At 48.3% G+C, this 13,834-nt stretch overlaps 1 protein-coding gene across 1 annotated transcript in view; it reads right to left on the bottom strand.

Annotated features, from left to right (window-relative positions):
• The window catches only part of SMAD1 (SMAD family member 1), a 152,395-nt gene that overhangs the window by 50,700 nt on the left and 87,861 nt on the right, over positions 1-13,834 (bottom strand). Inside the window, exon 3 of the mRNA XM_063920604.1 lies at positions 5,939-6,193. Within this exon, the coding sequence (XP_063776674.1) occupies positions 5,939-6,193 (255 nt within the window). The remainder of the gene's footprint in view (positions 1-5,938; positions 6,194-13,834) is intronic.

A 13,834-nucleotide genomic window follows, 5' to 3' on the forward strand; every position in this document is an offset into this window, starting at 1 on the left:
AAGTCACTCCTGACTGTAGGAAGTGAAGGAAACTGCCCAGCTGGAATTCCTCCTTAGGGGCATTCCTGGCCTCACACCAAGCGCCATATACGGTGATAATATTGAGCGGTCACGTCCTTCCTAGCCATTATCAGCATAGGAATGACCTCATCTGGAATGCCTTTTTCCGCTAGGATCCGGCGTTCAACCGCCATGCCGTCAAACGCAGCCACGGTAAGTCTTGGAACAGAGAGGGCCCTTGTTGCAACAAGTCCTGTCTTAGAGGAAGAGGCCACGGGTCCTCTGTGAGCATTTCTTGCAGATCTGGATACCAAGTCCTTCTTGACCAATCCGGAACAATGAGTATTGTTCTCACTCCTCTTTTTCTTATGGGTATGAAAGGAAGAGGAGAAAATACATAGACCAACTGGAACAACCACGGTGTCACCAGTGCATCCACAGCTATCGCCTGAGGGTCTCTTGACCTGGCGCAATACCTCTGTAGCTTTTTGTTGAGGCGGGATGCCATCATGCCCACCTGTTGCAGTTCCCACCGACTTGCAATCTGCGTGAAGACTTCTTGATGAAGTCCCCACTCTCCCGGGTGGAGGTCGTGCCTGCTGAGGAAGTCTGCTTCCCAGTTGTCCACTCCCGGGATGAACACTGCTGGACAGTGCGCTTACGTGATTCTCCACCCAGTGAAGAATTCTGGTGGCTTCTGACTGAAACAGAACCGGTTGGTCGCGAAGCAGGGTCTCCGCTTGACGTAGGGCGTTGTATACGGCCCTTAGTTCCAGGATGTTGATGTGAAGGCAAGTCTCCTGACTTAACCATAGACCTTGGAAATTTCTTCCCTGTGTGACTGCTCCCCACCCTCGGAGGCTTGCATCCGTGGTCACCAGGACCCAGTCCTGAATGCCGAATCTGCGGCCCTCGAGAAGGTGAGCACTCTGCAGCCACCACAGGAGAGACACCCTGGCCCTGGGGGATAGGGTGATTAACCGATGCATCTGAAGATGTGATCCGGACCACTTGTTCAGTAAGTCCCATTGAAAGGTCCTCGCATGGAACCTGCCGAAGGGAATGGCCTCGTATGATGCCACCATCCTTCCCAGGACTCGAGTGCAGTGATGCACTGACACCTGTTTTGGTTTTAATAGGTTACTGACCAGTGTCATGAGCTCCTGAGCTCTCTCCATCGGGAGATAAACCCTTTTCTAGTCTGTGTCTAGAATCATGCCTAGGAAAGGCAGATGAGCCGTAGGAACCAACTGCGACTTTGGAATATTCAGAATCCAGCCGTGCTGTTGCAACACCTCCGGAGAGTGTGCTACACTGATCAGCAACTCCTCTCTGGACCTCGCCTTTATGAGGAGATCTTTCAAGTACGGGATAATTGTGACACCTTGCTTCCGCAGGAGCACCATCATTTCCGCCATTACCTTGGTGAAGATTCTCGGGGCCGTGGAGAGACCAAACGGCAACGTCTGAAATTGGTAACGACAATCCTGTACCGCAAATCTGAGGTATGCCTGATGAGGTGGATAAATGGGGACATGAAGGTATGCATCCTTTATGTCCAGAGACACCATAAAATCTCCCCCTTTCAGGCTTGCGTTGACCGCTCTTAGCGATTCCATCTTGAACTTGAACCTTTTCAGGTATATGTTCAGGGATTTTAAATTCAATATGGGTCTGACCGAACCGTCCGGTTTCGGGACTACAACATGGTCGAATAATTAGCCCCCTCCTTGTTGAAGGAGGGGAACCTTGACCACCACCTGTTGAAGATACAATTTGTGAATTGCAGTTAACACTATTTCCCTCTCGTGGGGGGAAGCCGGCCGGGCCGTCGGTGAGGGGGCATCTCCTCAAAGTCCAGCTTGTATCCCTGAGACACAATATCTATTGCCCAGGGATCCAACAGGGAGTGAACCCACTTGTGGCTGAAATTACGAAGATGTGCCCCCACCGGGCCTAGCTCCGCCTGTGGAGCCCCAGCGTCATGCGGTGGATTTTGTAGAGGCCGGGGAGGACTTCTGTTCCTGGGAACTAGCTGTGTTGTGCAGCTTCTTTCCTCTGCCCCTGCCTCTGGCAAGAAAGGACGCACCTCGGACTTTCTTGTTTCTTTGTGATCGAAAGGCTGCATTTGATAATGTCGTGCTTTCCTAGGCTGTGCAGGAATATAAGGCAAAAGATCAGAATTACCAGCTATAGCGACCAGGTCAGAGATCCCTTCTCCACACAATCCTCAGTCTTCTATATGTCTCTTAAGTCGGCATCACCTGTCCATTGCATATTCTACAGGAAGCGTTAAGCAGAAATCGACATAGCGTTGACTCTAGAACCCAGTAGACTAATGTCTCTTTGATAAAATAAAATATAAAATATAAAATAAAAAATAAAATAAATACATATATACATACATACATACATACATACATACATACATATAGTCCAGCATGTCAGGCGGCACTCCGTTTATAATGGTAACTGCTAGTAAAGCCGGTGCCCTCCAGGAGGAATTAGGGCCAAGCCCCTCCAAAATGCACAAACACCAGTCAGGCGGCACTCACGGCGATAAATGAAGAAGCAGATGCCTTGCAGAGACAATCAACGTTTCAATGTATAAAATCATACATTCATGTCCTGATGAAAATGTATGATTTTATACATTGAAACGTTGATTGTCTCTGCAAGGCATCTGCTTCTTCATTTATCGCCGTGAGTGCCGCCTGACTGGTGTGTGTGTGTGTGTGTGTGTGTGTGTGTGTGTGTGTGTGTGTGTGTGTGTGTGTGTGTGTGTGTGTGTGTGTGTGTGTGTGTGTGTGTGTGTGTGTGTATATATATATATATATATATATATATACACACACATATACATACTAGGGTGTCAATCTCTGCTGATAAGGTACCGGTGCACGCTGATACAGCGCTATAAACCCATGCCGACACAATCGCCGGTCTGAGTAGTGTACCAGAATGTGCACGCTATCTGCAGGATCCCTGAGAATAGCTGTTAAGTCAGCGCTACCTTTTGGGAAAACGTGACACCTTAGGGGAAGATTCCCATCGTATCCTGGCCCTAGTAGGGAAAGGATACTCCCTGAGAATTCATTGTGGGAAACTGCAGTCTCTTGTCTGGAGATTCCCGCTCTTTTTCATCATGAGAGGAGGGAAGTTTACCTCAGCTTTCTTCCCTTTAAACATGTGTACCCTTGTGTCAGGGACAGATGAGTCATCAGTGATATGCAAATCATCTTTTATTACAATAATTATATATTGAATACTTTCCTGCCATCTTGGCTGTAACTTTGCATTATCGTAGTCGACACTGGAGTCAGACTCCGTGTCGATATCAGTGTCTATTATTTTGGATAGTGAGCATTGAGAGACTCTGAAGGTCTCTGCGACATAGGGACAGACATGGGTAGATTCCCTGTCTGTTCTCTAATCTTTTGTGCAATAAATTCACCTTTGCACTTAATTACACATATCCAAACAGGTGTCGGCGTTGTCGACGGAGACACCCCTCACACACATTTGCTCCATCTCCTCCTTAGGGGAGCCTTTTACCTCAGACATGTCGACACACCTACCGACAACACACACATTTAGGGAATGCTCATCTGAAGACAATTCCCCCACAAGGCCCTTTGGAGAGACAGAAAGAGTATGCCAGCACACACCCCAGCGATATAAACCCAGGAATAACACAGTAACTTAATGTTAACCCAGTAGCTGCTGTTTATATTGATTTTTACGGGTGTGGTTCATCAAATCGACAGTGTCTAGGTCGACAATGTTTAGGTCGACCACTATAGGTTGACAGTCACTAGGTCGACATGGATGGAAGGTCGACAGGGTTTCTAGGTCGACATGTGCTAGGTCGACAGGTCTAAAGGTCGACATGAGGATTTATTTATTTTTGGTGTCGTTTTCTTCGTAGAGTGACCGGGATCCCAAATTAGTGCACCGTGTCCCCTCGCATGGCTCGCTTCGCTCGCCATGCTTCGGGCATGGTGCCTTCGCTCCGCTACCGCTTCGCACGGCACACTTTACCGTTCCAATCGTAGTCCACGTGGATCGTTAAGTATGAAAAAATTAAAAAAAAGAAAAAAAATGTGAAAAACTCATGTCGACCTTTAGACCTGTCGACCTAGAAACCCTGTCGACCTTCCATCCATGTCGACCTAGTGACTGTCGTCCTATAGTGGTCGACCTAAACATTGTCGACCCAGACACTGTCGATCTTCAGACCGGATCCCGATTTTTACGCCTAATTATGTGCCCCCCTCTCTTTTTACCCTCTGCTACCGTGTATCCGCAGGAGAGAGGCCGGGGAGCTTCCTCTCAGCGGTGCAGTGGAGAAAAAACATGGCGCTGGTGAGTGCTGAGGAAGAAGCCCCGCCCCCTCGACGGCGGGCTTCTGTCCCGCTTAAATATAAATTTTCTTGGCGGGGGCTCATACATATATACAGTGCCCAACTGTATATACGAGTACTTTTGCCAAAAGAGGTCCATATGCTGCCCATACACCCTTACAGTGACCGGAGTATGTGAGGTGTGTTTGGAGCCATGGCGCACAGCTGCAGTGCTGTGCGTTACCTCATGTGAAGAACGGAGTCTTCTGCCGCCGATTTCGAAGTCTTCTTGCTTCTCATACTCACCCGGCTTCTGTCTTCCGGCTCTGCGAGGGGGACGGCGGCGCGGCTCTGGGATCGGACTACGAGGGTGAGATCCTGTGTACGATCCCTCTGGAGCTAATGGTGTCCAGTAGCCTAAGAAGCAGGACCTAGCTTCAGAAAGTAGGGCTGCTTCTCTCCCCTCAGTCCCACGATGCAGGGAGTCTGTTGCCAGCAGAGCTCCCTGAAAATAAAAAACCTAACAAAATACTTTCTTACAGCAAGCTCAGGAGAGCTCACTGAACAGCACCCAGCTCGTCCGGGCACAGATTCAAACTGAGGTCTGGAGGAGGGACATAGAGGGAGGAGCCAGAGCACACCAGAATCAAAATTCTTTCTTAAAGTGCCCATGTCTCCTGCGGAGCCCGACTATTCCCCATGGTCCTTACGGAGTCCCCAGCATCCACTAGGACATTAGAGAAAATAATATGTGAGAAAAGCCGTAGTATGGACACTTTTTGACATTGGGACTTTAGATAGGTTTAGCCACTTTGCATAGCGAAACCCCGAGCTGTCAGGCGTGTTTACAATTGGGCATCTGATCGAAGACGCAATTGAAATACTCATTCGAATAGCTGCCAAGCAGGAGACGCACGGCACAATTAAATCACCCCTTTAGAGTTTAAGAAAGTCTGAAATAATTAAAATACATGATAGAAGTTATGCACACAACCCATAGCTTTGTCCTGAAGGGAATTTGAGAAAACATGCACCAACATATACATTTCAAATCATTGCACATGCCACTTAATGGGCACGATTCAATTCTAAGACCATTTAATAGCGCCAGGAATTAGCTCCCAGGTCTATTCGATACAGCGCAGTGATAAGTCAGAGAATGCCCGTTCTCCAGGACTAAACAGGGTGTTAAGTTGAGAGAACAGGTATTCTCCGACTTAAGTGCCCGGCGCGGCGATGTTTCCGCCGTGCTAAGGGCAGAAATCGGCAACGTGCCGGCACTTTTGGCGTATTCCAGGGGTGCGAGAAGAAATCCCTTTGTCGTGAGTCAGTAGCCAATTCCTGGCGCTATTCAACTGTCATCAAATTGAATCGTGCCCAATGAATCACACACAATTAGATGAATGACCATGCAGAAATATGGAACCAAGGGTTGGGGGGACATTTTTCCTCTAACAGTTCTAATAGGCTGAAGTTAAAATTTTAAGTCAATATGGAATTGTGAATTTTTGAATCCATAATGCACAATTTTGTGTCTCCCTCCTATCAGGCCAGGTAACACAAAGCAGTTACTCTTACATTAATTGTACACATACCTGGGATCTGGAAAGGACTTCCAGGGTCAGAGCTTGCCGGAGAGTGAGGATAAGTACTGCTACTGCCAGGAGAATTTGGATAACTGCTGTTGGGCGAATGAGGAAATGGGTGGCTGTTTGGCTGCTGGAAAGAATCTGGAAAAGTGGCGTTGTGTGGCATGTGTGGCTCACTGGGCTCCATGGTACGGAATTGAGCCAGAAGACTGTGCTGTGGGTTATACTCGCTATGCCTTGGAACGAGAACTGGAGGAAGAACTACAGGAAAAAAAGAAAAGAAAAAAAATTAAAAAAAGGTCAGACTTAGAAGAGTCCTCTGCAAGTTTATTTTCTTTAGGTTAAAACCGTTTTAGTTTACCTTCCTTAAAATGTAACCAATTAGGTAGCTTAAGGACTTCTACATACATTTACAGCCCTGATTCCCCATCACTGATCCATCAGGGTATTGGAAAAAAACTGAATGTTATACATTACAGACTCACCTATCCTAATCATGTCAATTTTAACATGTTGAATTTTCTGACCCAGTTATCTGGAGAATGGGGAGTGACCCAATTCTCCCCCCGATGATTGGGCCACATTATTCTACAGTTTGGTTGTATTCTAAGTGAAATTCAGGCTATGAGAACAATTGAACACTTAATTTTGAAGTACACGGTCTCTCTGGTAAATTAATTTCTACCTACTAAACTGTCCAAATATAAAACTAAATAAAAGAAAACCCCAAACCTTTATTTAAACCTTGAAAACATCTCAAAAATGTATCCAAATCAAGAAGTGTTGATCACCATTCACAATAGCAGGAGATTACAGGCCCGTGCACACCCAAGCAAATGACATGCAGCTGTATGGAGAGGAATTTTAAATGCAGTTACAGCTATATTTACACTTGCTTTTTTTTTTTTTTTTTTTACTGTTCATATTGGCACACTTAACTCCTGTCAGGAAAACACACATACACGTACCAAGTGCTAACAAAAATACAAAATAATTGCTACGAAGATCAGACAGTACAAAAAAAAAAAAAAAATGTCGCACACTAAGCAGTAAGGGCAGTATTCAAGTAGGGATATTAATTTTTCTTACTGCGCTCATATGTCTTGCGCTTAGCCGTGTAAAGTGGCTAACTGCACTAAACTAATGGGCGTGATGCAAAAAGTCCCATTTCAGTGCTCAGTCACTTTCTGCACATTACAGCTCACCGCGGCAGCGAGCTGAAATGTTAGTGCGCCATTCAGAAGACATATTTAGATAACTGCTGATTTGCTGGGGGGGGGGGGGGGGGGGGGGGGGGGGAGAGAAAGAACACCTGAATACCACCCTAAAAACAGTGGTAATCAGGAAAATAAACTCTGCAATTTAACATGCAGTGAAAAGGAGACTTATGATAGACTTACTATGGTTAACTCTTTCTGCGAGGTACATTGGGTTCCACAGGGAAACATTGGTGTGTAGAGTGGATCTTGATCCAGAGGCACCAACAAGCTTAAAGCTTTAGGCTGTCCGAGGATGCATGGGGGTCTCCTCTGTAACCCAGCCTCCAGGCACCGTGAGCTCAGTTTCGTTAACCAGTCCAACGCAGGAGCAGGCAAGAGAGAAGGCAGTCACATAGAACCACATTCTCACGTCAGGAGAAGGCACCAGGGGCTAATGCCATACAAACCCATAGAAGCTAGGTGCGTCAGGGTGGGCGCCCTGTGGAACCAATGTACCTTGCAGAAAGAGTTAACAATGGTAAGTCTACCATAACTCTCCTTTTTAGCAGCAGGATACATTGGTTTCCACAGGAAACCATCGGGGATGTCCTAAAGCAGTTCCTCAAGGGAGTGGACGCGCCTTAGCGGGTATGAGAACCCAGCATCCAAAAGGAAGCATCCCGAGAGAAATCTCAAAAGCATAGAACCTAATAAACGTGTTCATTGAGGACCACGTAGCCACCTTGTTCTCCGGATGCGCCACAGCAGGCCGCCCAAGAAGGTCCAACAGTACAGAGTAGAATGGGCTTTATAAGCAGCAGGAGCTGGGAGTCCAGCCTGCGCATAAGCTTGTGCAATCACCATTCTTAGCCATCTGCCCAAGGTTTGCTTATTCGCAGGCCAGCCACGTTTGTGGAAACCAAACAAGGGAATCTGACCTCCTGGTAGAGGCAGTCCTCTCCACATATATACGGAGAGCCCTTACCACACCCAAAGACCACTCTTTGGAGGACAAATCAGGAGGGATAAAGGCTGGAACAACAATCTCTTGGTTCAAGGTGAAGATGACACCACCTTAGGCAGTTCTAAGAACTGACAGGTCAAGATAAAATATCAGAAAGGGTGGGCGACAGGACAAAGCACCTAAGTCCGACTCCCTTCTAGCAGAGGCAATAGCCAATAAAAACAAGACCTTGGCCGTGAGCCAATTAAGGTCCACCGACAAGAATTTCAAATGGAGAATCTTGCAGGGCATTTAGGACAACAGACCGATCCCATGGAGTCACGGGAGGGACATAAGGATGCTGAATCCGTAAGACACCCTGGGTGAACGTATGAACGCCAGGTATAGACGCAATCTTTCTTTGGAACCAAACCCACAAGGCAGATGTGAACCTTGAGGGAGGCCAGATGAAGGCCTAATTCCAGCCCACTTTGCAGAAAAGTCAGAATTCTGGAAGTTCTGAATCTATATGTATCATAATTCTTAACACACCAGGAGGAGAAGTAAGAATTCCAGACCTTGTAATAAATCCGGGCAGAGGCCGGTTTGCGGACTTTAAACAGTTTGTACGACTGCCTCAGAGAATCCTTTGGCCCTCAGGAGTGATGCTTCAAGAGCTACACCGTCAAAGCCAGTCTGGCCATGTCCGGATAATGACAAGGGCCCTGTACAAGGTGGTTTGGGCTCTGAGGAAGTAGAAGGGAACGCTCTGTCGATAGACCCAGCAGGTCTGAGAACCAATGCTGTCTGGGCCACCCTGGAGCAACTAGAAGTAGATATCCTCCTCCTGATTTGAACTTCCGCAGGACCCTGGGCAGAAGTGGAGACCGGAGGGAACACGTAAGGCAGCCTAAAGTTTCATGGAATTGGCAGTGTGTCCAACAACGCTGCTCGAGGATCCCTGGTCCTTGATCCGAAGACTGGAACCTTTTGATTGTGTCGAGACGCCATCAGGTCTACATCTGGTAGGCCCCACTTGTCCACTAGGAGTTGAAAGACTTCCAGATGAAGACTCCACTCTCCGGCGTGCACGTCCTGGTGACTGAGGAAGTCTGCTTCCCAGTTTAGGACGCCCGGAATGAACACTGCTGATATTGCTGGCAGATGGCGTTCCGCCCAGAAGGATTTTTGATAATTCCATCATGGCCATGCGGCTTCGAGTGCCGCCCTGATGGTTTATGTATGCCACGGTGGTGGCATTGTCTGACCGTACTTGAACCAGTCTGTTCTCTACCAGAGGCAGGGCGAGTGTCAATGCAGTGAACACCGCCCGCAACTCCAGAATGTTTATTGGGAGGAGTAATTATTCCTTGGTCCATCGACCCTGAAAAGAGTGTTGCTCCAACACCGCACCCCATCCCATCCGACTGGCGTCCATTGTCAGCAGCACCCAGTCGGGGATCCAGAAGGGACAGCACCTGCTCAATTGCTGGTCCTGTAGCCACCAGGTCCGCGACAGACGAACCTCTGGACTCAAAGTGATCATGTGAGATCTGATACGATGAGGTAGGCCGTCACACTTGGAAAGAATTAACCTCTGCAGAGGGCGAGAATGAAATTGAGCACACTCCACCATGTCAAATGCTGACACCATCAGCCAAGTACCTACATCACCGAGTATATCGACACTCCGGAGCGACAAAGGAAGCATCTTATTCTGTCTTGAAGCCTCAGGACTTTTACTGGAGACAGAAACAGTAGCTGATTCTGTGTTTACACGAGTGCCCACAGGTGCACCATGCTCTGAGCTGGGACCAGCGAGGATTCCTTCCAATTGATGAGCCACCCGTGGGCTTGTAGGAAGCTTACGTCAGTTGCAGATGACTAAGGAGGACATCGTGGGAGCTTGCCAGAATCAACAAGTCGTCCAGATACGGCAGGATCCTGATTCCCTGGCGACGGAGATAGGCCGTCATTACAGCCATGACCTTGGTGAAGATCTGAAGAGCAGTAGCCAGTCCAAAGGGCACAGCCTGGAACAGATAGTGGAGGTTGCCCCAATAGCAAACTGCAGATACTGCGGATGCGACATGGCAATAGGTATATGAAGGTATGCATCCTGTATATCCAGGGATACCATATAGTCTCCGGGTTCCATAGCCAGTACAACTGAGCGCAGCGCTTCCATACAGAACTTAGACATTCTCACAAATGTGTTCAGTAATTTGAGGTTGAGTATAGGCCGGAAAGACCCATTGCGTTTCGGAACGAGAAACAGTGTCGAGTAGTAACCTCTAACTTTGTGGGACAGAGGTACCGGCACTACCACTCCTGTATTCAGAAGGGAACTCACAACCGTTTGCAGAGCTTGCGCCTTTAACGGATCCAAAGCGATAACCATGGTGCAAAACTGGCGAGGGGGACGTCTCTTGAAGGAGACTGCATACCCATGAGAGACCACTTCCCACACCTATGCGTCTGAAGTAGTCTTTAACCAGACCTGGGTGAACTACAGAAGTCGGCCTCCCACCCTGGGGTCCCCCAGGGGCAGATCCGCCCCTTCATGCAGCAGGCTTGTCTTGTTTAAAAGCAGACTGACAGGCCGCCCAGGACCGCTTTGCCTTGGGCTTAGTGGTCTTGGGAACACAAGATTGTCTCGGGTATGCCTGACCTTTTTGCTTTCCCTTGAGGCCAAAAGGAACGAAAAGTGGTACCCTTAGCCTTCTATGCAGAAGGATCAGTATTCGGGAGAAAGGCAGTCTTAAAAGCCGCCAATTCAGACACAATGGTCTCCCTAAACAAAATGTCCCCCTTAAAGGGGAGTACCTCCAAGGTCTTTTTGGAGTCTAGGTCTACCTTCCATGACCTCAACCATAGAATATGGCGAGCCAGGACAGACGTAGTCGACGCCTTGGCTGCCAACACACCCGCCTCCAAGGACGCCTCCTGAATGTAATAGGCAGTGGTGGTAATGCGAGACAGGTATTGTCTGGCGTTGTCAGATTTATAAATCGGGCAGCTCTTCCTCTAATGCCTGAACCTATGCTTCAATAGCTTTTGCAGCCCAAGGGGCTGCAATAGTGGGTCTATGTACAGCACCTGTAAGGGAGTAAATAGATTTCAGTCAAACCTCCACATGCTTATCTGTCGGTTCCTTCAGTGAAGTGACAGTGACGACAGGCAGAGTGGATGACGCCATTAGGCAGGCGACATAAGAATCCACCAGCTGTGAATTTTCCCACTTGTTAAATAACTGTGCATGGAGAGGATAGCAAGCCAAGGTCCGGTTAAACAGAGGGAATTTCTTCCCTGGATTAGACCAGGGTTCCTGCCTGATGTCCACCAAATGGTCAGAATGGGGTAATACATTTTTAACCACCTTCTGCATTTAAACATTTTTAGCCACAGCAGTGGAATCAGTTATTTGTAGGATCTGCTTAATAGCAACCATTAGGGCAGAAACATCAATTTGCAATGGAGAGTCCTCACCAGAAACACCTGATTCAGTGTGTGACAGGGCAGTATGCTCCACCTCCCCTTCAGATGAAACATCTGAGAGATAAGTGAATTGTGAGGAGGAAGCAGCCCGCTTAGAAGACCCAGAGAGACACAGGAGTGACCTGGATAGTGTTCAAGCTAGCCTTCTTTCACGGGGCGCTGCGCCCTGCCCCTTTTCTGAGTGGCAGAATGCGCCCTGCCCATTTGTGCCCGCCCTGCTGATTATTAAAGGACTGCCTACTCTGTTGTGTACACTACCCGCTCACCGCCGCGCGCGCTGTCACTGCCCCCTGCTCCTCCCCGCTGCTCTCTCCCACCGCGCTGTCACTGCCCCTTGCTCCTCCCCGCTGCTCTCTCCCACCGCGCTGTCACTGCCCCTTGCTCCTCCCCACCGCTCTGTCCCGCCTCTCCGCCGAGCTGTCACTCCCCCTGCATCTGCCTTAGGCTTGTCGCGCTGAAGCGCTGGCTGAAGGCAACACTGTAGGCTGCTGGGGATCTGGTAAGATGAGGAGGGCTGGGTTTGCTTCTCCCGCCGAGGCAAACCCAGCCCTCCCTCCTCTGTTTACATGGATCAGTGTGGTGGCCATTTTCAACCAGCTCCGCGGTGTGTGCTCTCTACCTGGTGCAATGTGTCTCAGTGCGCTCTACCTGGTGCAATGTGTCTCAGTGCGCTCTACCTGGTGCAATGTGTCTCAGTGCGCTCTACCTGGTGCAATGTGTCTCAGTGCGCTCTACCTGGTGCAATGCGTCTCAGTGCGCTCTACCTGGTGCAATGCGTCTCAGTGCTCTCTACCTGGTGCAATGCGTCTCAGTGCTCTCTACCTGGTGCAATGCGTCTCAGTGCGCTCTACCTGGTGCAATGCGTCTCAGTGCGCTCTACCTGGTGCAATGCGTCTCAGTGCGCTCTACCTGGTGCAATATGTATAACGTGCTCTACCTGTCGGAGTGTGTATAGGAGGTTCTACCTGGTGCAGTGTGTATTAGCTGCATTACTGTGTGGTGTAATGTGAATTACCACTATTATGTGGCCATGCCCCTTCCCCACGAAAAACAATGCCCCTAAATTTTTGCTTGCGCCTTTGGTGCGCACTGTCCATTCTTTAACATGTGAGGATGGGGGGGACCAAGCATTATAGTATGTACCTAATTTTGCCCTTCTAACTGAAAAATGTGCCCTCCCGAATGAAAAATGTGCCCTACCCGTGATCAGCACCCTGCCCTAAAAAAAATCCTAGCGTGAACACTACCTGGAGTAGATTTTTGTTTAAGGATTGATTTAATTGCTGCAACTGGTTAGACAAATTTTCCGCCCAAGGCGGCTTAACCATAGGGATCATTTGTGGCTGTTATGGCCCAGGGTGGCTCCTGATTGGTTACAGGAGCTGCGGACTGACTGGGAGACGAATGACACACATTAAACAAACCATCATACAAAACTTCCCCCTCTGGTAAATCTTTGGCGCATGCTCTGCATGATGCAGGTGTGTCCACAGACTTACTGCCCTTCTTGTTAGACATTGTACACAAATGAAACCGAGCGGTTTAGTACGATGAAGCCAGATAGAAAACAATACCTGTGACTAAATCCATTAATATGTGACTGAATATGTAGTACACAACACCTGCGAAAAAATCTGGTATTGTGACTGAGCACACAGTAGAATACACGTAATGGGTAAATACTGTGACACACCATATACATGACTCAGACGCACCTAGTCCATTAGGGTACAGCAGGCATGTCCAAACTGTGGCCCTCCAGCTGTTGAGAAACTACATATCCCAGCATGCCTTGACACAGCTTTGGCATTCTCTGACCGCAAAACTGTGTCAGGGCATGCTGGGATATGTAGTTTCACAACAGCTGGAGGGCCGCAGTTTGGACATGCCTCGGGTACAGAATATAGTGATAGATACAGTGCTCAAAAAAATAGAGGGAACACTTAAACAACACAATGTAACTCCAAGTCAATCACACTTCTGTGAAATCAAAATGTCCACTTAGGAAGCAACACTGATTGACAATCAATTTCACATGCTGTTGTGCAAATGGAATAGACAACAGGTGGAAATTATAGGCAATTAGCAAGACACCCCCAATAAAGGAGTTGTTCTGCAGGTGGTGACCACAGACCACTTCTCAGCTCCTATGCTTTCTGGCTGATGTTTTGGTCACTTTTGAAAGCTGGCGGTGCTTTCACTCTAGTGGTAGCATGAAACGGAGTCTACAACCCATACAAGTGGCTCAGGTAGTACAGCTCA

Source organism: Pseudophryne corroboree, chromosome 1, assembly GCF_028390025.1.
Source record: "Pseudophryne corroboree isolate aPseCor3 chromosome 1, aPseCor3.hap2, whole genome shotgun sequence".
Lineage (NCBI taxonomy): Eukaryota > Metazoa > Chordata > Amphibia > Anura > Myobatrachidae > Pseudophryne > Pseudophryne corroboree.